Source organism: Salvia hispanica, chromosome 4 (assembly GCF_029641045.1).
Source record: "Salvia hispanica isolate PSC_SH4W2 chromosome 4, Shi_PSC_v1, whole genome shotgun sequence".
NCBI lineage: Eukaryota > Viridiplantae > Streptophyta > Magnoliopsida > Lamiales > Lamiaceae > Salvia > Salvia hispanica.
This window is the reverse complement of record NC_142695.1, coordinates 36,477,773-36,499,880: the sequence shown is the minus strand read 5'-3', so window position 1 is coordinate 36,499,880 and position 22,108 is coordinate 36,477,773. Positions and strand designations below refer to the sequence as shown.

The 22,108-nt window shown below is 33.0% G+C and overlaps 1 protein-coding gene and 1 pseudogene across 5 annotated transcripts; both read right to left on the bottom strand.

Annotated features, from left to right (window-relative positions):
* Positions 1 to 12: 12 nt before the first annotated feature.
* Positions 13 to 4,813, bottom strand: LOC125192577 (uncharacterized). Of its 3 annotated transcripts, none has more exons than XM_048090192.2 (15): positions 4,543 to 4,813; positions 3,814 to 4,096; positions 3,635 to 3,714; positions 3,122 to 3,222; positions 2,867 to 2,989; positions 2,671 to 2,740; positions 1,827 to 1,913; positions 1,650 to 1,715; positions 1,455 to 1,547; positions 1,261 to 1,317; positions 1,006 to 1,134; positions 812 to 902; positions 640 to 731; positions 361 to 554; positions 13 to 279 (listed from the first exon to the last, which is right to left on the bottom strand). In XM_048090192.2, the coding sequence occupies exons 2-15, from the start codon at positions 4,040 to 4,042 to the stop codon at positions 192 to 194; spliced, it is 1,500 nt and encodes a 499-aa protein (XP_047946149.1). In that variant the 5' UTR covers positions 4,043 to 4,096; positions 4,543 to 4,813; the 3' UTR covers positions 13 to 191. The 3 variants fall into 3 exon arrangements, with proteins under 3 accessions (XP_047946149.1, XP_047946150.1, XP_088925782.1); XM_048090193.2 differs by having other exon boundaries at positions 640 to 728; XM_089069656.1 differs by lacking the exon at positions 4,543 to 4,813 and having other exon boundaries at positions 3,814 to 4,102.
* A 3,392-nt stretch (positions 4,814 to 8,205) lies between these two features.
* On the bottom strand, positions 8,206 to 12,704 carry LOC125194265 (transmembrane 9 superfamily member 12 pseudogene; annotated as a pseudogene). Of its 2 annotated transcripts, none has more exons than XR_016128918.1 (2): positions 12,488 to 12,704; positions 8,206 to 10,582 (listed from the first exon to the last, which is right to left on the bottom strand). The product of XR_016128918.1 is annotated as a transmembrane 9 superfamily member 12 pseudogene, transcript variant X2 (transcript). The 2 variants fall into 2 exon arrangements; XR_016128917.1 differs by having other exon boundaries at positions 12,511 to 12,703.
* Positions 12,705 to 22,108: the final 9,404 nt, after the last annotated feature.

The following is a 22,108-nucleotide window of genomic DNA, read 5'->3' as shown; positions in this document are numbered from 1 at the left end:
CCGGTACACGTGTATAGCAACTACAAACCAATCAAGCCATTAATCGTTCCCATAGTATTACAATCGTCGTTAACAAAAAAAAAAAAAAAAACAGTATTGTTGTAATATCGTATACATAAAATAGCAATAAAATGGCAATAAAATTTCTTGACATGGTATTATTGCAAAAAGAAGTCATCTAAAAAATTCTATTACAACAAGACATGTTGGTGGCTATGCTTTTCTAGCAAGGCTTCCGCATGTTGCTCCAAGTACTCTCTGCTATTCATTTCTGTTAACCTAAATCAACCAACAAATTAAAATTAGAAAATAAAAAAACAGACAAGTTTTTAACAAGAAAACAATGCCCTTCTTTACTACCTACTAATGGTGCGATCTTTAGCGAAACCTAATTCGTCGTCCACACAAATGTCGGAGTCATCTGATTTCCTCGATCTCGAAGAGGTCCTTGGTGCCACTTGCTGAGCATCGGCTATTGTTACAATCCGTTCCAAGAGTTGGAATGGAGTCCCCTCAGCGCTGCATAATAGTCTAGCTCTCTTCTCGTACATAACCTGTTCAAAACATAACACTCAACATATCATGTTTCCTGCAAACAACATTACCTTTCCAACGGGACAAAAGGATTCAAGGACTAACATCAACTAAAGTCACAAACCGATAGGCTGCCGTCCTATTGGAGGCCCCAAATATCGGCACCCCATCCAGTGCCAGCGTATGGAATTTTTCTGCTAAGGAAAATTAATACTAAGTATCGAGAGAACCAAGCAAACTCGTGTTTCAGTTGGCGAAAAATGAAGGGGAGACTTACCAAACAGACCAAAATAGTCCGCGGCTCCAAGAGGTCTGTCGCAGAGTTCCTCAAAAGGGAAGAGAGCACAGCCATCCGCGCCCAGTGGGACCTAACAAAGCACAGGAAGACCAAAAAAAGCATTACATTTAGCCTAGATTGACAGCTATTCAATGCGTGAATTTTTAAATCTTTGGACTAGGATAGTTTTATACCTGCAATTTTCTCCCCATGACAACTTCCACCTCTTGTGGAGAAGCTGTGTGTTCACCAATTAACTGATAGAATCGTTTGTTGAGACGGCCTGACAAATGCTTTCCGACAAAGTAGAAACCTTGTTCTGCCTAGAATTTGGGGAAAGGCAATAATATGTTCAGCATAATAAAACAAAAGACTTGCAAAAAATAAGAAGATAGATACATTGAAGTGAATACTGCAATGGACAGTAATTAGAGACAAGGAAGCTTTACCGATGTCTTTCTCCGATAGTCCACTGAGGAACCGATTTGATGAGCTACACATTTTTCCTGCATCAGAATTAGATTCTAAGTTATTAAGAGATTCAATAAACACAGTAACACATAGCGATAGTTTCAAAATGTCTTGAAAAGAGAGATCCATGACTCTGTCCTTCCAGCTATTATCACATCGACTGAAAACGAACCTTCAAAGTAGCAATGAATGGAAGAAACAGATCCCTCTGCAAGCCCCCTTCATAGAGGTTATCTGGAGCTCGGTTTGAAGTAGCAACGAGAATCTATTCATGAATCACAACACAGGTCACCACTTATTAGGCAGTGAATACGTCTATTCAAAATTTCACATAACAAATAGTAGAATTGGAAAGTAGGATACTCACAACTCCATTGCTGAATAAATGTCGAAATAGACGATTGAGAATTAAGGCATCAGCAACATCATTCACCTAAGCAAGACACAAAAAATATAAACAAACAGCTGGAAGATAGAGCAGAACATGGCAATGGTATGTTGTAACTTGTAGGCAGAATAATAAATTACGTTGCCTGTTACTTACCATGAATTCATCAAGGCATAGCAAGATTGCTTCATCGGATAGCTCTCCAGCAACAACTTCCAAGGGATCTGAGACTCCCTTGTGCTTCTGCAATTAAATTTCACCATGACCTTAAGTTCAACTTGGATCGGTTAATATCACATGCATATGTTTGAACCTTCCCCCGTGACTAATGTTAATGACTTAATGCCAATTACAATGGTTCCTAAAGTTGGTTATTTACTCAAAATAAGATCAAATGTTGACCTTGCTTTGTCATCACAAATGCATCTGATGCATTTAAGTCCCGACATTATCCCACTCTACGACTACAAACAAATGCCAACTACAGTGTTCTTATCAGATAGTAGTAGACATGAACAACATCTTATGCCAAGTAATGAAGGAAAAGGCCCCAGAAGCCCTAAATAAGCTTCTTCATGGATGAAACATGATGCCCGATTTTTTCTCCAAAATTATCTCTTCCTGTTTCAGAAGATCTATACACATATTCAACGGGCACTAGATAACAATTATTATCCTGCACATGTAATCGCATCACTTTTTTCTAAATATATCTTAGCTGCTTCATATGCATTTTAGCAAAAGGTTTTGCCCACGAAACTCAGAAAACCCTACACTCTCAGTCAGAGGTTGATAATAATCAGGGATTAAACCAAAACACAAAAAGGAAAAACATGAATCAGAAATATCATATCTAAAATCAGAAGATGCTGGAAAATCGAAATTGGTATAGAATCTAAGAATTTATGAAGCGTGATGAAAGCACAACGAAACTTTAGTAGACTATCCAGACAACTTTATAAAAAGAAAGTGAGAAAGAAATCTAAGAAACAAATCATACTTGTAAACGGCTGTGAACATTTAGCATGAAGTCATGGAAATGGATCCTCTTCTTCCTCCAATTGGAAGGACTGGAACATTTAGAACGAATGTATGGAGCAGCAGAGAACTTGAATTAGTTAATGACACAGTAAAAACTAAGCACAGGCTAATGTGAAGATAATTAAAGCACTTCAAAGATCGTGTTCGATCCTTACAGTTGATTAAAAAATAAGTCCATCAACATAGTCTTTCCAGTTCCCACTCCTCCGTATAGATAAAGCCCCCTCACAGGTGCATCTGAAGACTGAGGTATAAAACGTGACCACAACCACCTACTCCTGTACATATACAGAAACAATTTATTAGAGAATTATACCAATATAAAAGCAAGAAAATAATGACACCAGACCAAATAATGTACCGAACACAGACTATTCATGCTACATAGAAACAAGGATCTGAAAATTTACCTCCCAGCTTTCTCAGAAGTAGCATAACGATCCAATCGGCAAGCTTCTTCTTTTTCAACAAGCTCATTGTACAGTCTTTGAAGCTCTCCCAGGGTATTAAGCTGCAATGTCACAATTCACACATTATTTCTGCAAGTATCATGGATAGTTTTAAATTTGTAACCTTTAGGAGGATTTTAATATGACCTATACAAAGAGCAATATCAACTGAACTCATTCTCCTTAATGAATAAACCTGAATCCTTCTTGCAATTTAAATAGTACTAATATTAAGTGAGTGAAATCTGTTTTTCATTTCCATAAACTAAAGGCACATCAGATTCTATTCGGCCAAACCAGTAATCTGCACTTCCAGTATGCAATCCATTAGTTCAAACAAGTAACAAAATCGCTTTATTTACATATATAAGAATATCGATCGGCTAAAAAAATTGCAATCATACACACTGTAAATCTCAAAGAGAAGAAAAAAACAACAGAAGTGGATTGATAATTAAGACAAAACTAGCAAACCTGGCAAGCATCTCCATCCAAAAGTTCACCAGCAGCTATCCTACGCCCGTATTCTAGCAGAGGCCCTCGGCCATTTAGTTCTGCATTTAAATTCAATAAATAAATTAAGTTTAAATCAATCGCTTGGCCGTGCATATTCCAAATCTCAGTTACAGGATACTTTAAAAACGATAGACAACCTCCATTAGTCATTGCAGCTACATCAGTTGATATAGTAGCTCTGTGGATCATGTGTGTATATTTACTTTGACAAAAATCGTTTACACTATGGGACATGCTATACATAGAACGATGATCCATTCTGAACCAAAAATCACGTGATCTAGACGAGGCATCGTATATGATATTTCGTCTTGACCTGCTGAAAGCCGGCCTAAATTGCCTCACGGCCCGAATGAGAGTCCTCATTTTGTTAAAGATCACTCCTTTCAACTCCTTAATTATGCCAAGTGCTGCAACAATCTGCATCCAATAATCAAATTAATGGGAATGCTTTTATTAATTGGGATATATTCCAACCTTGGATGAACACAGCAACTCCAGAAAAAAAATTTAATTCTTCAATTCATCAGAATTCATCTTTACTTTAATATCAAGTTGTACAATAATTGAGCTCAAAGAAAAAACATAGTAGTATTACAAATAAAATAAAACTTGGATTGAATAAAAGTGCCAATCATCATGCACTCACTTTCTGGTCACATATTCTTAAACAAAAAATAAGCCTTTTCAGCCAACTCATTCTATGAATATAGTAATAAAAAATTACTATGATCAACCAACTCGGCAGTAAAATAGATGGAGTATATAAAATTATGAAATATCTTCATCATCAAGCCTCAAGAAACATAATCCGAAATTCATGCATGCTAAGGAAAGATCGAGAAAGAAAGAAATCAAATTCAAACCTGTTCTGCTACAGCCAAACCCAATAGACAAATAATTATTCTTCACTGTTAAATTGTAAGCAGAGGAATCTCGATAGTATCAAGAATGAAAGAATTGTAAAAAAGTAAAGATAGGATTTTTAAGTGGTTATTCGAAAAGTAAAAAGGGAATCTGGGAATGGGAAATCCTATTATTTCCTTGGTTTGGGTAAGGAGATAGACCAGTTGGAGAAAGGAGGAGAGAGAGAGAGAGCATCTATGGGATCTGGGTTGCTTTTTCCATTAATTTATGAGCTTCAATTGGCGTGCGGTTCTTTTGTTTTACTGTTTCTTTAATGAGTTGCTTAAATTAAATCGGCGCCTTTTCGCCACCTACATAATTTTGTTTTTAATTGCTTTACCTAATTTTTCATTCGATATTTGGATATAATTAAACATTTTGGTCTGTCATAATTAATTGGATAATATGGATTTGTTCGAAAAGTAATCTCAGATTTTTAAATTTTAATGTTTTTATTATGACAAATGGTACTAATCCTGAAAAGTAAGAAAAGTGAGTATATTCAACGGTTTTTTTCCTTAAATATTCTTTTTTTCCAATTTCATGATCCATGTATATTTAGGTATTTATATTATTATTGTTAACTAACTGAGTCACTATGATGTGATTTTATAAATTATGAATCATAATTAACTAGTATAATAATTTTCATTATGCTTAATTATGTATTGTTATTATTGTTGAAAGAAGGTTTTGTATACTAGTACATGTTATGGCTCATACGTGTCCTTATTAAACCATTTAAAAATTATGAATCATAATTAACTGCTCTATAATAATTTTCATTGTGCTTAAGTATGCATTGTTATTATTGTTGAAAGAAGGTTTTTTATACACGGAGATGATTCACTTTTTTTTTACTTTATCTCAACTAAGATAATTTATTATTAAAAATAATATTATCTTTATTTTTTATTTTATTCTATTTCTTAACTTTATTCTAATTATTTTAACATATAAAATAAAATTACATAAAATTTTATATCGCTACAAGGGACCATCTTGAGAAGAGAGGCTTCATTCCTCAAAATACTATACATTATTATATGATAAATATGGGGTGTGGAACCGGTAAAGAAGAAGAGAATCTATTATGTATCACTGCATTTAGGGGTTTGGCAATGTTGCCGCACCTTTTATAACGAAAAGAAAGAAACAGTATTATTAGATATTTGGATCCTTTCCAAAGTGGGTAGTACTTTGTCACCCTAAAAATAATTAGCATCAGACGGATAAATAAAACTATCATCATTCTGCATCCACATTGAATTGAATACAAAAAAAGTAAATAGATCTATAAATTTCAACTGAATATATCGAGACGCTAACACGTTTCCATTATTAATATTGCTATATTTGGTTTAAAGTTTAATCTTACTTTCTCAATTAGACCGGTAAGAGGTCATTGAAGAAGACAGTAGAGACAAACTATTTGAACAGATTCATTAATAAAGTGGAAGTTGTTGGTTTTACATTAATCTTATCAACTTGAATATTAAAGTCTCCACGCATATCAACCCTAAATATTTTAGTTGCGTTATATTGTTTAAATAGTAAATTAAACGTACACCCTATTATTTTTTCTACTCCTGTGTTTTTAAGATGGAAAAAATCACACTAATCATTTCATTGACTTTGTGCTCTAGCATGTTCTCTCTCGGCACTATTCTCTATTTCTCTTCATTTGCATGTTCAGTTTAATTTTAAAAAGACCCAACTTATTCGATTTTGATTGTATTTGGATATGTGTGTTAGGAATTATTTACTTCATAATTCAAGAAAATGTAATTTAGTATAAATAATGCAGGATATTTGAACAATATGTATTTCATGTAATCAACCATAAATGTTATGGGATCGAAAACTCACCTTGACGATTGAACTCTCTTCGATTGAGTGATGCAGATCCAAGAATTTGTTTCTCCTTTTTCTCTCGTTTATGTGTTCTTCGTGATGTATGTGATTTGATGGGATCACGAACAAATCCTAATAATAATTATTAAAGTCATTTCCATCAAAGTGGCTAAAACATTTCTTTTTACCAAGTAATTAACAAAATCAAATTATATTATTTCATAATTGACTAATAATTTATCACAATTATTTGATTTAATTATGTTAGTCAACAAAATTAATACTTAATTCAAGACAATCATAACCATATATATTTTTGACTAAATTAATGATCCTCATTATATATAAATATCCTCATTTTTCTTAACTGCAATAAACTAATCTAGGGAATATGTATCCATATATATTATGGCCAATTGATTGTATGTCCCATTCCATTCCAATTAATACAATGATTAATTAATATTTAATTAATTAATTAGAAAAAGTTGATATTTAATTAATTAATTAGAAAAAAATGTGGCTTATACCAAGTACATGTTCAATTCTATATACTCCCTCCATCCCAAGATAAGCAACTCGCTTTTTTCGCACTCATTTTGAAAAATTAATATAAAATAGTTGAAGTGAAGAAAAAGTAAAGTAAGAATAAGAATTATGTTGAGAAGGTTCTCCTCTACATAATTCTCTCACTTACTTTACTCTAATGATCCAGTCTAACTATTTTATATCATTTTTTCAAAACGGGAGCAAAAAAGAAGCGAGTCGCTTATCTTGGGACGGGGGGGAATATGATTCTATCACATGTTACATATGTGCAACACAAAACTTACATTCTTTCGCTTGACGAGCATATGAGACACAAAGTTTTTTATTCTCCCAACTTGCTAATACTAGTTAGAATCACAGTTAAACTAAACAAAATAAAAATATGGTGGGCATAAATGGTGTTTCAATATATGTGAACAACTTCTTTATCTCATTTTTTTTCAAGCATGAATAACGTCTGCAAACACAGGAAATCAATAGAAATGACAGATGTTACAGCATCTTTGAATCATCGTTACTTTATTCAATAACAGCTTTAGCTTCCTTTCTCGAGAACAATTTGGGCATTTTTTAAACTAAAGTACTCCCTCCGTTCCATAATAGATGTCACACTGAGGAGATGACACGAGATTTTAGGTGATATTATTTTATGTGTTAAGTGGTGAGAGAAAATATAATTTTATAATTGATGTGAGAGAGAACTTTTTCCAAAAGAAGGAAATGTGACATCTTTATGGAACAAACTAAAAAGAAAAGTGTGACATCTCTTATGGGACGGATGGAGTATAAATTAGAAAAATACCTAAGGTTTCCAAAAGTTCAACAGAATTGTACTTAATACGTTCCATAAAAGTTGAGTCATTATGTCATTTTAATATGATCCATAATGGAGTCATTTTCTTTTTTAGTAAAAATAACTCTACTCTCTCTTAATCTTTTTACATTTTTTCTCTCCTACTTTATTCTTCATTTATTCAACTCACTTAACAAAATTATTCTTATCCGTTCTGGAATGAAATACCTTCACTACTATGGAACCTAGAAAAAGTATATGTATAAGAATGCCCATTCATGACTTGGAAATAGGATAAATTTAGCTTGCAAAGAATAAAAAATTATGTACTCCCAAATTAAGTATTTGGTGCTCAAAAGTGTATCTATGAAAGCAAATAATTTGTATCTACGAAAATGCATTTCCAATTTGCACACAAACTGTAAGATTATTCAGACAAAAACAATCACCACACATCTCCTTATCAGCATATATAGGTACAGTTGAATAGCAAGAATTCATCACAATTCTTTTCTACTTCATGCATTACAAAAAGAAAGCGAGGCTATGACGCAAAGATTATAACGAAATGAGGGGGGAATGACAGAAACGACAATTTGGCTCTCTCTACAGTAACATACTATAATCCAGCTACAGATTTTATAATGTCTTGCTGAAAAACCTCAGAATGCTCTTCCATACGCTGCTGAAACATTTTCTATGCCCGCGAAGGTGGTCTGGTCTCTCAATATATTCCATGCTATTCCTCAATCAATCTTCACTGACGAGAAGAGGTAATGAACAAAGTAGAATGAAGTAAGGAAACCAATGGTGCCCGTAGAGAGCATGATCGCGACTGCCATTATCAGTGAGTACCCGAGATAAAGTGTTGCCGACACTGGTCCACTCAGGCTTTGGAGGTCAAAGACAAGATAATTGATGGAGTACAAGAACACATAGAGGGCAACTGATCCAGAGGCATAGAACGCTTTCCACCACCACATCCAATCCTCAACACAGAGATGCATGTAAGTCAGGACAACAGATACTTCTGCACAGACTATCACCAGCAACAAGAGTACGACGAGCAAGAAGCCAAAGACATAGTAGAACCTCCCAAGCCAGATGCTAGAAAGGATGAAGAAAAGCTCAATGAAGAGAGTTCCAAAGGGCAGAGTTCCAGCACCAAGAACGAGGAGCCATGATGGGTATTTGCGTGCAGGAATCTCTCTGGGGATCTGGTTAGTGCGCACGGGGTACTTAATAGGCTCAGCTCGTGTGCCCAAGTGTCCACCCAAGAGAGTGAGGGGCACTGAGATGCAGAACCAGAGTGCCAAGAGTATAAAGTACAAGGAAAGTGGAATAGCCCCAGTGCTCCTACTTCCCCAGAGGATGAAATTCAAGAAAGTCAAAATAACAAAGACGATTCCAGGGAAGAAACAAGCTATCGACCAAGAAACTGATCTCCACTCTGTAGATGTACCTTTAATAGTTGTCCACATTCTCACACCAACATACCCAGCAGCAATTCCAAGGAAAAGATAAAGCAATATCATCCCAGTCAACAGCATGCCTCGAGAAGCTGGTGACATGAAACCAAGAGCAGCAAAAACAATAGTGACAACCGCCATCCCAGTAATCTGAACCCCATCTCCAACCATCACACAGAGTAACTTTGAATGGGAAGGCTCTCTGAAAACATCACCAACAACAAGCTTCCACCCAGAAAGTTCCTCATTCATCTGGGCCTGAGCCTCTTTGTCCAGTTCTTCATACCTTGTCAGATCCCTTCTCACTGTTCTCAAAAGTATGACAAAAACAATGCCTGCCAAGAAGAAAATTACCATCAGTGAGTTTAGAATTGAGAACCAGTGCACACGGGCACCTTCCATCTTCAGGTAGGCGTCCCACCGAGATGGCCATCTGATATCGCTCTTTACAAACTCCACATCATATGTAAAGGACACCCTTTCATGTTCCCTTATAATCTGAGAGTTACCAATCTCCTGTGGACAGCCAACCGATGCAACAGGATCATAAGTGTGTAGCTTAGTCATCTTCTCAGGGTCGTATTTCACACTACAAGGGATAACCTCAAAACCAACAATCTCAAAACCTGAAGCCTTCTTTTTGTCAGCTTCTGAAATGACACCCATACCTTCTTCACCTGTGCCAATTATCTCCACACCAGCCCCTTCATACTCATGAATATATACCTTAAACTTGAGATGGTTAATGATGTAATCATCATTACTATTCTGAGGAGTATACCCAACTGGGTAGCCCGTCCACTGAATTTTAACCCCATTTTGGTTAGTAAACCTCATAGCGGGTAAGTTATCAAGTATCATGTTCACTTGATACAGATCCCGAGTTCTTTGCTTTAAAAGCTTTACATCATTTTCACTCAATTCTGGAGTGGTGCACAGGTAGAGAGACTCGTTGACATTCATCCGGAATCGATACGGGGAGTTGTCAATCTGATCTCCCATTAGCAGCTCGCCAAGATTCTCAGCGCTTTTTTTAATTCCTCCTGGAGGTTTGCAATAAGGCAGACTGTAGTAACTGAAGGGAAGCTCAGTTTCAATGGAGGTCAGAGAATTCACTTTGGCAAAGATTTCCTCTCCTGGTGAATATGTATGCATATAGCTTCCAGGAAGATAGAAACCATTGCAGGCTTGAAATATTACAATCAAGTATGTCAAAAAAGTGCATGATTTCCTTCTTGAAATTGAAGGGAACGCCATTGCTCTAGAGAAGAAAAGCATTGACTATTTCCCAAACCAGCCTTTTATAAGCTAAAATGAAGAAATAAAAAATCAAAGCTGCAAAAAGAAGATTTACTCAATTAGTATACTGCTTCATGATTTACGTCAACACTACAAGTCTCATAATTTAATTAAGTATGGAGCTTTTCAGGCCACAATACAGGTTTACAACCAGACATTAACCAGAAAACATACTTAAATAGCATGTTTCTCCCACCTCTTGAATCAAGGTTCAGAACAAAAATATTCAAGCCTGTAATTCCTAAAGTACTTGTAATTATAGTGAGTTTTTTTTGGTTGAGATGCATTTAGTTCATTAATTGTCCATCCAGCATAAGCTAAACTGCTCAGTACGAAAGAAAAAAATAACCTACATTGTGTCCTGCTTCAAGGAAGACTGCTACTACTAGATATGCCATTTTCTCTTGAAGTCATTCCAAACTAACTTGTGTGACTATGAATTATGAAATATACAATATTTGCGAAAAATGGACTTCCAAATCTAGATTCTAAAGCTCATATGGAATGATTTCCTACCTGGCACTTAATTTGCAATTAAGGAATGTAGCTAATCTCCAACAAATACGTACATAGGTAATAACTACAATGTTAATATTTCGAACTGTTAAGCCTACGGGCCTAACTGACAACCGCTAAACATGACATGTTCTAATAAAGACAAAGAGCACAGAAGAAAATAGAGTATTAGGAAACAACAGGAAACATCTTGCAGCTTTGCAAGCAGAGATATTATTGTGTTCAAAACTTCAAGTCTAGACAATTTCCATCACGATGCAACAGCAACAAGAAGCAAGATTGGTGTGGCTATCATCCTATGTTCTCAATGCATACCAAATCCTAAGATTTCACACTATAATTCAAAATAATTAAGTAAAAAGCTGACCACATAACTCAAAATCTAGCACTTTCGGATGTTTACACATTTCATAGCTTCCTGAGAAATGACTACTGGAAAAAAAAAAATCATCACACTGGAATAAAAAAAGTGATCTTGAGAAGGCAGCATATCGAAATTCCGACATGGTACACAATTTGTCGAAACTTGAAACAAGCAACGATTGTCGGGCATCAGCTTACGCAATACAGTACACAAGTTATTGAAGCTAAAACAATAGTAATCACCAATGACATTTTTCAGACGAATCAGAACCCATGCAGTAAGCTAGAACATATTGCATGAGCATCTGTTAACATAGCAATCTACCCCATCAGACAAATAAAGCTAAATACACCACGCACCAATTAAATAAACCTTTCTCCTAATCAGCTTAAGCAATACAGTACACAAGTTATTGAAGCTAAAACAATACTAATCACCAATGACATTTTTCAGACGAATCAGAACTCATGCAGTAAGCTAGAACATATTGCATGAGCATCTGTTAACATAGCAATCTACCCCATCAGACCAATTAAATAAACCTTTCTCCTAATTCATACAAACCACAAGAGACAAAATAACTGATGAACTATGTTAATCAAAGGGAAAAAGTAAGTAAATCAGTGATGTACTTTAATTTAACATTGCTTCAATAATTTTATTTGTCCTTTCAGCTTAGAAATGCATTCAGAAAACAATTTACATGTAATAGCAAAATTGTATCCAGAACTAAATTTGATTCTACCATCTCTTCGTCATCATCCTCTCAAACTAACAAGAAGCTTAGATCGCCAATCTAATTGGTTCAACAGACACACAAGTGACAATCTAAGACTAACCAAATCCAAAATGATCAACCATATTCATCGTTTCAAACATAGATCTATTCCAAAACCAGCTCCAATCGTAGCAGCACGTACATAACTCATTTAACCACAAAGAAAATGACAATAATAACAAACTCGAAAAAGGAAATGAACAAAAAAAACTAAGTTGAATTGCTCAAATGAGTAAATTCCAAATCCAGATATGCGAATAGGTGGTAGCAAGTATAGACATACGATGTGTGCGGTGATGAACGTACCCGATTATGGATCTGAATCCGGATGGGAGGAAATTAGGGTTTAGAGCAAGGTTATGGCGAAATTGGAAATTTTATTGTGGGGTGGGAATTTGTGAAATACAGCAATGCTGTATCGCGTGATTTGGTTTAGATCTGACAATCTCTCTTTTATTCGGTTTTTCAGAGACAAACTTTATATGCAATTTAGTTCTATTGTCTACGCAATTTGGAGACTCGAGCAAATTCAATCTTTTTATTTTATGAATAATGATCTAAAATCGTGAACTTTTTGATGAATTTTGATACTCCAATTTTTTTTTACTTAGTTCAAAATTGTTCATTTACTTTTCATAGGGCTTTTCATAGGGCTGTCAAAATGGATATCGGCAAACCCGAAAAATCGGATAATTGGATATCCGATTTCTGATTTTTCGGGTTTCAGGTTCGGGATCAGGAACTAAATTTTGGTATTTTTGGGTATCAGGTAACCCGATACCCGAATTTCACGATTATTTTTTAATCTATACTATCATTAAAAGCTGGGTTTTTTTTGGGGGGAAATCAAAGGGAATTCCCCCTCTGTTTTCAAATTTGCGATTTGGGGGGAATTTTGCAAATGCCATCCGCCAACTCACACTTCCAAGCTTTGACCAATAGTTAAAATGACCCCACCACCTTCATGCATTAAAACCATCAGATAATAGCATCATTTTTAATTGTAAAGCTGACTAAACATCACATCATCTATATATATACAAATACATTTTGTATGCATACGGAACACATAGCATAACAAGGTTTTCCCACCCAAATAAAAAGTAGGTTTTGCCTCCAAAAGAAAACGTGGGTTTTCCCTTCCAAAAATAATGTGGGTTTTCCCCCCTCCAAAATGAAGGGGTTTTTTGGAGCTAAAAAAGGGGGGAAATCTGTTCATTCTAGAGCAAAAAAATTTTGAAATTTAAAACCCAAGATTATTTAGAAAGTTGTTCTATAAATATCAGTTGCAACAACACACATTCATAAATTACATGTTCTTCTCTCTCTCTCTACGATTTACTTTCATATCTTTCTTCATCTTTATATTTTTTTTATTTCAATATTTTATTGCTTATCTTGACCGTTTACATTTTGCAGATATTTAAGATATGTGAATTTTATCTAACATTTTTCTTTTTTTACATAAGTTACATGTTCTTCTCTCTCTCTCTACGTTTACTTTCATATCTTTCTTCATCTTCATCTTTATATTTTTTATATTTTAATGTTTTGTTGCTTATCTTGACCATTTATATTTTGCAGATATTTAAGGCATGTGAATATTATTTAACATTTTTCTTTTTTTACATAGGTTAACTCTTTAAACCACAATAGCATTAACTTCTATTAATACTCACCATTGTTTGTCCTATTAAATCTAATATCTCACAACATCTTCTGGGTTTTTGCATATATTAACAAGCATTGAATATCAAAAGAAGAGTAAATTAGAGAATGATAAGAGAAGTACAGATCCAGCAGAGAAAAAGCATAAAACTAAGAACAGATGAAGGTACTAACGAAATCAGCATAGACCATGGCTTGCCGGAGCTGTCCAACCATTTATACAGAGGAAGTGAAACTGAATAGCTGAAAAAGGAGGGATATAGAGATGAAAGGAGAGATAGAGAGGGGTGAAAGGAGCAGAGGAGAGAGAGTAATTTCCTAGGGAGTAGTAATATTTTTTTTAATCATTTTGTACATTTGAGTGTCAGATGCACTTCTTTTTGTTTTTAGTAGTAATATTTTTTTTTTATCATCTTGTACGTTTGGGTGTCAGATGCACTTCTTTTTTTTATATATATATATATTTTGTGTAAGATGATTAGTCCAAAGACAAGGAAGGGAAGAGAAAAATGACGAAGAGGTTTTTCTCTTCCATTGTTTCGATTAATAGGCAATAAATGTATACACATTGTGGACCAATAATTGCTCAGAAAATAGAATGGAATGTATTTCATTTTCCATAAAATATGAGTTTGGAATATAATAGAGTACTATATAATTATAAAGGATTAAATATCTTAGTTTTCAACTGTAAAATGGGGTTTGAGTTTTATTTCTCTATTTATTTGTATTAATTCTCATAAGTCCATTAAATATATATTCTAATCAAATAATTTCAAATAGTATTAAATGGAGTACATTTTTTTACAGATTAATAAATCAACTTATCTAAAATAAACAACATCTATAATGTCATTTTTTTCTTTTATTGAACAATACTCTATGTAAATGATTATATATTTTTATTGATCAATAAATCAATGCCATTTCTTTCTTTTATCTTAATATAATATATTTTCTTTTATTTTAATATACTTTAAGACATAAAATAGAATCCTCTATTTTTTCACCATTGGTTTCGTACAGTATATTGCAAGGAAGAGAGAGAATGAGAGATACAATTAGAAATAGGTGGCACAAAGAGTTGAGATTAAGTTTAGTAGCCATATGATTATTGTGAAGCAATAGATTTTAAACTTCATTAATTAAGAGCAATGATATCCATTTTTAGTTGAAGCCAATATATATATATATATATATATATATATAGTCCTATTATCCACAAACCCACTCTTAAAGACCGAACCACCGAACCATACCAAATTAGGGTTTTTAGATCTAGTTTTTTATGGATGAGATTCAAAAATTTATAAATTATTTTCTCCTTCATCACCAGTCTTTTATTATTCATCCGAAGGTAAATAAGTCATACTAACATGTTACGAATATTTAACTTCATTCCAGAATATATTACTTCATTCCGGTAGGTTTTTACTTCATTATAATAGGATTATGACTTTATTCTAGTACGTAAATGCAGTTTTGTCGTCGCGTGCCGTTCTTTCTCTTTACAATATCTATCACCACCGCTACAGCGCTGATATGGTGTAATAAACACATGGAATAATATAATAAATTATATGAATGAAGTATGTGTAGAAGCATTTAAAGTCCTACTGGAATGAAGTAAAAACCTTATCCAATGAAGTAATAACGTTTCTGAATGAAGTAATAAATTCACTTGAATAAATTGCATTTTTTAATGTGAATAAAGTAAAAACTCATGTCAATGAATTCGAACGAAGCATATGTTGAATCATTTCAAAACCTACTTGAAGCAAGTAAAAACATATTGTAGTTTCAATGCATTACGTACAGAATGAAGTAATAAACCTATACAATGAAGTAAAATTGGCTTGTAATGAAGAGCGTAAAAATTTTACACAGCAACATATCTCATCAAAAAACTAGATCTTATGGCCTAGATTTGTTCTCTAGTTCGGTCTTTAAGAAGGGTTCGACATTGATTACAACTCTATATATATATATATATATATAGGGTAGCATTAAACTCCTTTTACCCCTTTAGATACTATTTCCTTCTTAATCAAATCCATTAGATTAGTATGATGGATGGACTAGATGAAGCCTCACAAAATCATCCTGTGTTGCATTATTAGGTTCATTCTGTGCATTATATGGGTAAAATTGTAAAACAGCCATGAATTAAAACGGCAGGAGCGAGATTTCAGCGAGATTTTCATAGACCTTCCATCTACCCACTCTCTCTCTCACTCCTCAAACCCACGATTCAACATCGTCTCCCCTAATTCCCCCCTCCCCAATTTCCAAACCCTAGCCGCCACTCCAAGCCACCGGAAATCAACAACTACACGGAGAAGAGAATTCTGCCAGATTTTTCTCACTCGCTCGACGCAACAACGTTTTAATCGGTGGAAGACTTGCAATTAACAACAAGGTAGGGTTCCTGATTTTGGGTTTTTCAATTGGGTTTTTCTTCAGTATTGATTGATTAGTTTGCTAAATCGGAGCAACTACACGGAGAAGACGAATTCTGCCGGATTTTGCTCACTCGCTCGACGCAGCAACGTATTGATCGGTGGAAGACTTGCAATCAACAACAAGGTAGGGTTCCTGATTTTTGGTTTTTCAATTGGGGTTTTATTCTCTGTTGTAACAAATTCATTATATATACCGTTTGTTACATTATTGAACTCTATCTGCTGCATCATTTAGATCTGCCATTGTGGTAGATTTAATTTATGCTACATTATATGGACTTGTTGGTACATAACTGATTTGCATGAAAAATGAAATAGCATTTGGTAATTTTTTTATGTTTTTCCTTGAATCATCCACTTCAACTTGACTGTATTGAAGTTAATAGTTAATTACTGCTTTACAATTGGGTATTGCTCAATTTTTGAGGAAGTCTTATTGTGTTGTAGTTCCTGGTCTGTATCACAGAACAAACAATGTCTAAGAGAGGAAGACTGTTCAAAAGCCAACCAACCCAGAATGCAGGTGAGCAATGTAATGGAGTAGTTGTACATTGTGGTAGGCGGTTGTGTACATTATGTTATTTTTATATGGTGAAACTATTGGTTGCATAGTATGCAATTAATTCTATTGAATTTTCTGTGCCCCCGAGTTGTGTGGTTGCGTTGGAGTGGATGTTTTAGTTCGTTTGTGCATTATTCGATTGCTTTCGTACATTATTTGCTTGCTTTTGTACATTATTGTTAATGTCGTGTCTAATAATCCTATTTATTATAGTTGTAATGTACGACTATATTTATTTAATGTATATTTCTTACTGAGTAATGTACGAATATAGTATTTTAATGTATGTTTTTCTGATTCCGTTTGTGATCAGATGGGCCACCATGATTCGAGAAACTCTACAACACTGAAAGATATAGAGAATGGCAAGGAGAAGCATACGTGGAAGAGAAAATATTGACATTTTTTAGTTTGTTTTCAAGATATATTGTTTTTTATACTTGCTTTAAGTCGTACGTTATTTAGTAGTTAAGTATTACATTGTTTTGGAGTTGATCTACTTTATAATTTTATCTCTACTATTATTATATTATAAGTTTACTATATACGTTTGACCCATGGATTGGTAAATCCAAAGGGCATAAATTCAAGTTCTTTGTAACATTATTCTCTGTAATCAGTACATTATTCACTGTTACGAATGTACATTATTAGATACTATTGGTACATTATTTACTGTACCAAATCTAAATCAAACATTTAAAAATGAAATTTAATTCATATGGTGGTACTATACCCTAGTCCCATGGGTTGCTAAACCCAAGGGGAGTGATTCAAACTCTCTGCCCTTTGTGATGGTTCCGTTTGTGAGTGGGTACTACAACCTAGCCCCATGGATTGCTAAACTCAAAGAGCATGAATTCAATTTCCTATCAACATTATTCTATTCAATTTGTACATTATTCACTGATCCATGCATATTATTAGATAATATTGGTACATTATTTACTGTACCAAATCTTAAACGCATTAAAAATTGAAATTTAATTCATGTGGTGGTGTTATAGCCTAGCTAGCAACCCATTGGGAATGATTCAAACTCTTGTGATGGTTCCGTTTATGAGTGGGTACTACAACCTAGCCCCATGGATTGCTAAACCCAAAGGGCATGAATTCAATTTCCTTTCAACATTATTCTATTCAGTCTACATTATTCAATGATCCGTGCACATTATTAAATACTATTGGTACATTATATACTGTACCAAATCTTAAATGCATTAAAAAATAAAATTTAATTCATGTTTATGTTGCTATAACCTAGCCCCATGGGTTGTTAAACCCAAGGGGAATGATTCAAACTCTTTGTGCTTGGTGATGGTTTGGTTTGTGAGTGGGTACTAAAACCCCATTGATTGCTGACCCAAAGGGTATGGATTCAACTCTCACCAATCATTAAATACTTACACAAGTATATCATTTAGTATTACACACGTACATTATACGCCACTTGACGTACATTATGTAGTTCTACTTAGCCTAAACATTATTCCCTGAAACATGTACTTAATTCAACAATGAATTTTGATGTATGAGTTAGTAATATGCCCTAGCCCTATGGATTGCTAAATCCTATGGTAATGGCTCTAACTCCCTTTTAGTAGTCAAGGTTTTGTTAGTGAGTCAGTACTATACCCTAGCCCCATAGATTGCTAAACCCTTTTGAGAATGGATTTAACTTCTGTCACACATTAAACTCATTGTAATCTACATTATTCAAAAACGACATATACATTATACAACTATAATCGTACATTAATACAATCTGCATTATACGCTTAACATTGTACATTATTTGTCGAAAATTTACAAGCTATAACTTACGAAAAAAACACGAAAATCTGTAAATGTCAGACGGATTTCATGAAAATAAAACGATAATTGATGCAAAATAATAGTAAATACAAGAACGAACTAATCACAAACAAATACAGAAAACCATTGATGTCAATTACACGACTAATACAATAACTTTCTATATTTATCAATAATTCTCGAAATCGATGAAAGAATTAATTAAATGACTTTCTTCCATTGTTGAAAAAACCGAAAGGAATCGAGGGACACCACCAAATTTTGGGAAAGAAGAAAGAGAAATGAACGACTTCTCTCACTGATCGGTATATTTCGAGAAGAAATATAAACCCAGAATTCTTCGATTTAGAAAAGAGAGAAAAGATTAGGAATGAGAATGTCATCAATGGAGAACTCACGCTGAAAGTTTAGGGAGAGAAGAATGATTTCAGTGTGTAATCGTGAAAAATAATTGATGTAATCTTTAATAGAGATAATTAAGGGAATTACCATAACAAACTAATTAGTGTATACCCAATTTGACCTTTTCGATTTTTAAAAATAATATAATTAAATACATGTGGCACTATTTTCAGCCATCAGATCTTGAAAATGGATGGTCGAGATTGAGAAGGAAATAGAACAAAAGATAGAAAAAGTATATGAATACATCCCTATATATATATATATATATTGTCATAATTTGTAATTGCAAGTTCCAATGTACTTCATTGATGGACAATATTGATGACCAACTGGACACTTTATATAAATGCTAATATTATATATGTATGCTCATATATATCTCGAGAGAGAGAAAGTAGAACAAGGATGTGAGTGAGATTAAAAGAATCAGAGGGGGTCAGAGGGGTTGGAAATTTAGTACTATTTCTTATTACTCCACAATTTAATTATGCTTTTGATATATTTCTCTTCCTACTTAATCTATTTTTGATAGATTTTATTTTATATCTTTCTTATTCCAAAAATATTTCCACCAAAATTTACAGTTGTACTGCTTATAAAAGGTAGGAGATTTTTTAGGGATTTAAATATCCCAAAATTCTAATTCATCAAATGATTTCCACCATGCAAATTTATTTTGTTTCATTTTACTTTGTAAAAGATGAAAAGACTGAAAAGATTGAAAACCTTCATTTCTACATTGAGGATTGTGCAAAGGGTGCAAGTTGCTTCCCATTTTTTTTTAATTGAGTAGACTGCAGTATTAAAAGTAAGTTACTTCACATGCAGTTCTTTAAAGTCAAATTCAGCCATTAATAATTAATGCATTTAACAGGTTACATAAGTTAAAATTCTATACTTTTGTAAAGTAAATAATTTTTTTAAAAAAATTCAGCAATTAATAATTAATGCAGTATAATATTAATAGGTACTACTAACATATACATTTTCTGTCCAACCTAATGAGCTCATTTTATAGGATTTAAACTTGAAACAAGTAGCATTAATTCATAGCTATTGTATTTATACTACCATAAAAATATGATATGATGTGATGTGATGTGATGTGATGTGATGTGATGTGTCCCACCAACATTATTTTGCTAAATGGAAATACAAAAGGGACCCACCTCTAGCTAAAGCATACATGATTGCCCCACTATAATATATTTTATGAAAATTTTACCCACCCACATATAATATGCATTACCATATATTCACTAATTCACTCACATATATATGGCCAATGATGGATTGGCTCAATGTATTCATTTGCATTTTATTTCTCACCATTATATATTTATTTTGATTAATTTTTTATGATAATAATATTACGTGAAATATTTATTATTGCATAATAAAAAGTGATATTTTTATTATTGCATAATAAAAAGTGATATTTTTATGTAATTTTATTTTGTGTGTGAAGTTAAGAGAGTAAAATAAAAGAGAAAGAATAAAATAGAGATAAGAGTGTTTCCATTTTTAGTGTTGTCTACTCAATTAATGCCATATTCCTAATAGCAAATTACACGTATATCAATAATGCATATTTCAAAAAGTTTTCTCTATTCTCAATGCATTTTCCTATTCCCAATTCATATTGCAGAGGCTATAATGACAAATGATGGATTGGCTCAATGCATGTTTGCATTTTATTTCTCACCATTATATATATTTATTTTTATTAATTTTTATAATAATAATAATAATAATAATAATAATAATAATAATAATGTTACATGAAATATTTATTATTGCATAATTAAAATTGATAATTTTATATAATTTTATTTTGTATGTGAAGTGAAGAGAGTAAAGTAAGAGAGAATAAAATAGAGATAAGAGTGTTTCCAAAATATATGTAGTAATGCTTATATGATTAGCAAGTAATATTCTTAATGCATATTTTCCTATTCCCAATTCACATTGTATACATTTGCATATTCCAAAAAGTTTTCTCTATTCTTAATGCATAATTTGTCACCAATTAATCAATTTGGTACAATGTATAGATTTGCATTTTATTTAGGTTTTATGCAAAGCTTCTTTAAAGAAGCTGTATAATTGATGTAACTTTTGAACTTTTTTTGGGATAAAGGTAAGGGAGATTGGATTCTTGGGATGAGACCCATACTATTATATATGTTGTTGCCCTGACCTACCGTCTCACTCCTTCATTAATAATTTTATTATTGTTTAGTGTACATTAATCGGTTAAACATAAGATTATTAGGTAATTAATACTGATGGCATTATCAAATACTCCAAAAAATATACATTAATTAGATCATAATGATGGTATTAATCAAACTATTTTTTAGATTTTAATCGTTTAAATAGTTTATTAAATTTTGTCAAAAATTAATTAAGAAAACAAGTAAAAATTTGTAAACTATGTGTAATGCTATGTACTTTATATCAGGTATGGTCATGTAGATTAAAAATCGTTCCACATACTAATATAATATAAATTTAATCAATTTGGCTCAATGTATACATTTGCATTTTATTTAGGTTTTATTCAAATCTTTTTAAAGAGCTATATAATAGATGTAACTTTTGGACTTTTTTATTGTCTTTGATTGATTGTAATCAGTCAATCAATCAAACTTTTGTTTTGTACAATGGATAATTTACTTTTTATAATATGCATTCCCTATTCATTTATTTTTTATAACATGGAGTAACATTCCACATCATATGCATTTCATATTCTTAGTAAACAAAACAAATTCAAGAAATCTGGAGTAAAATTTGTGGCGTGAAAGAGGTAGAAATAACTAAGAAATAAAGGCACCACTTGGAGGAATTGAAAAGTGCTGTTGGGAGGAATTGAATAGTGTTGTTGGACTTATATAGTGAATAATGCAACCCTAAAAGTGAATTTGGGCTAGGCTAACATGTTTTGGGCCAAAAATAATTAAGGATTAACTAAACCCCACTTGAATTA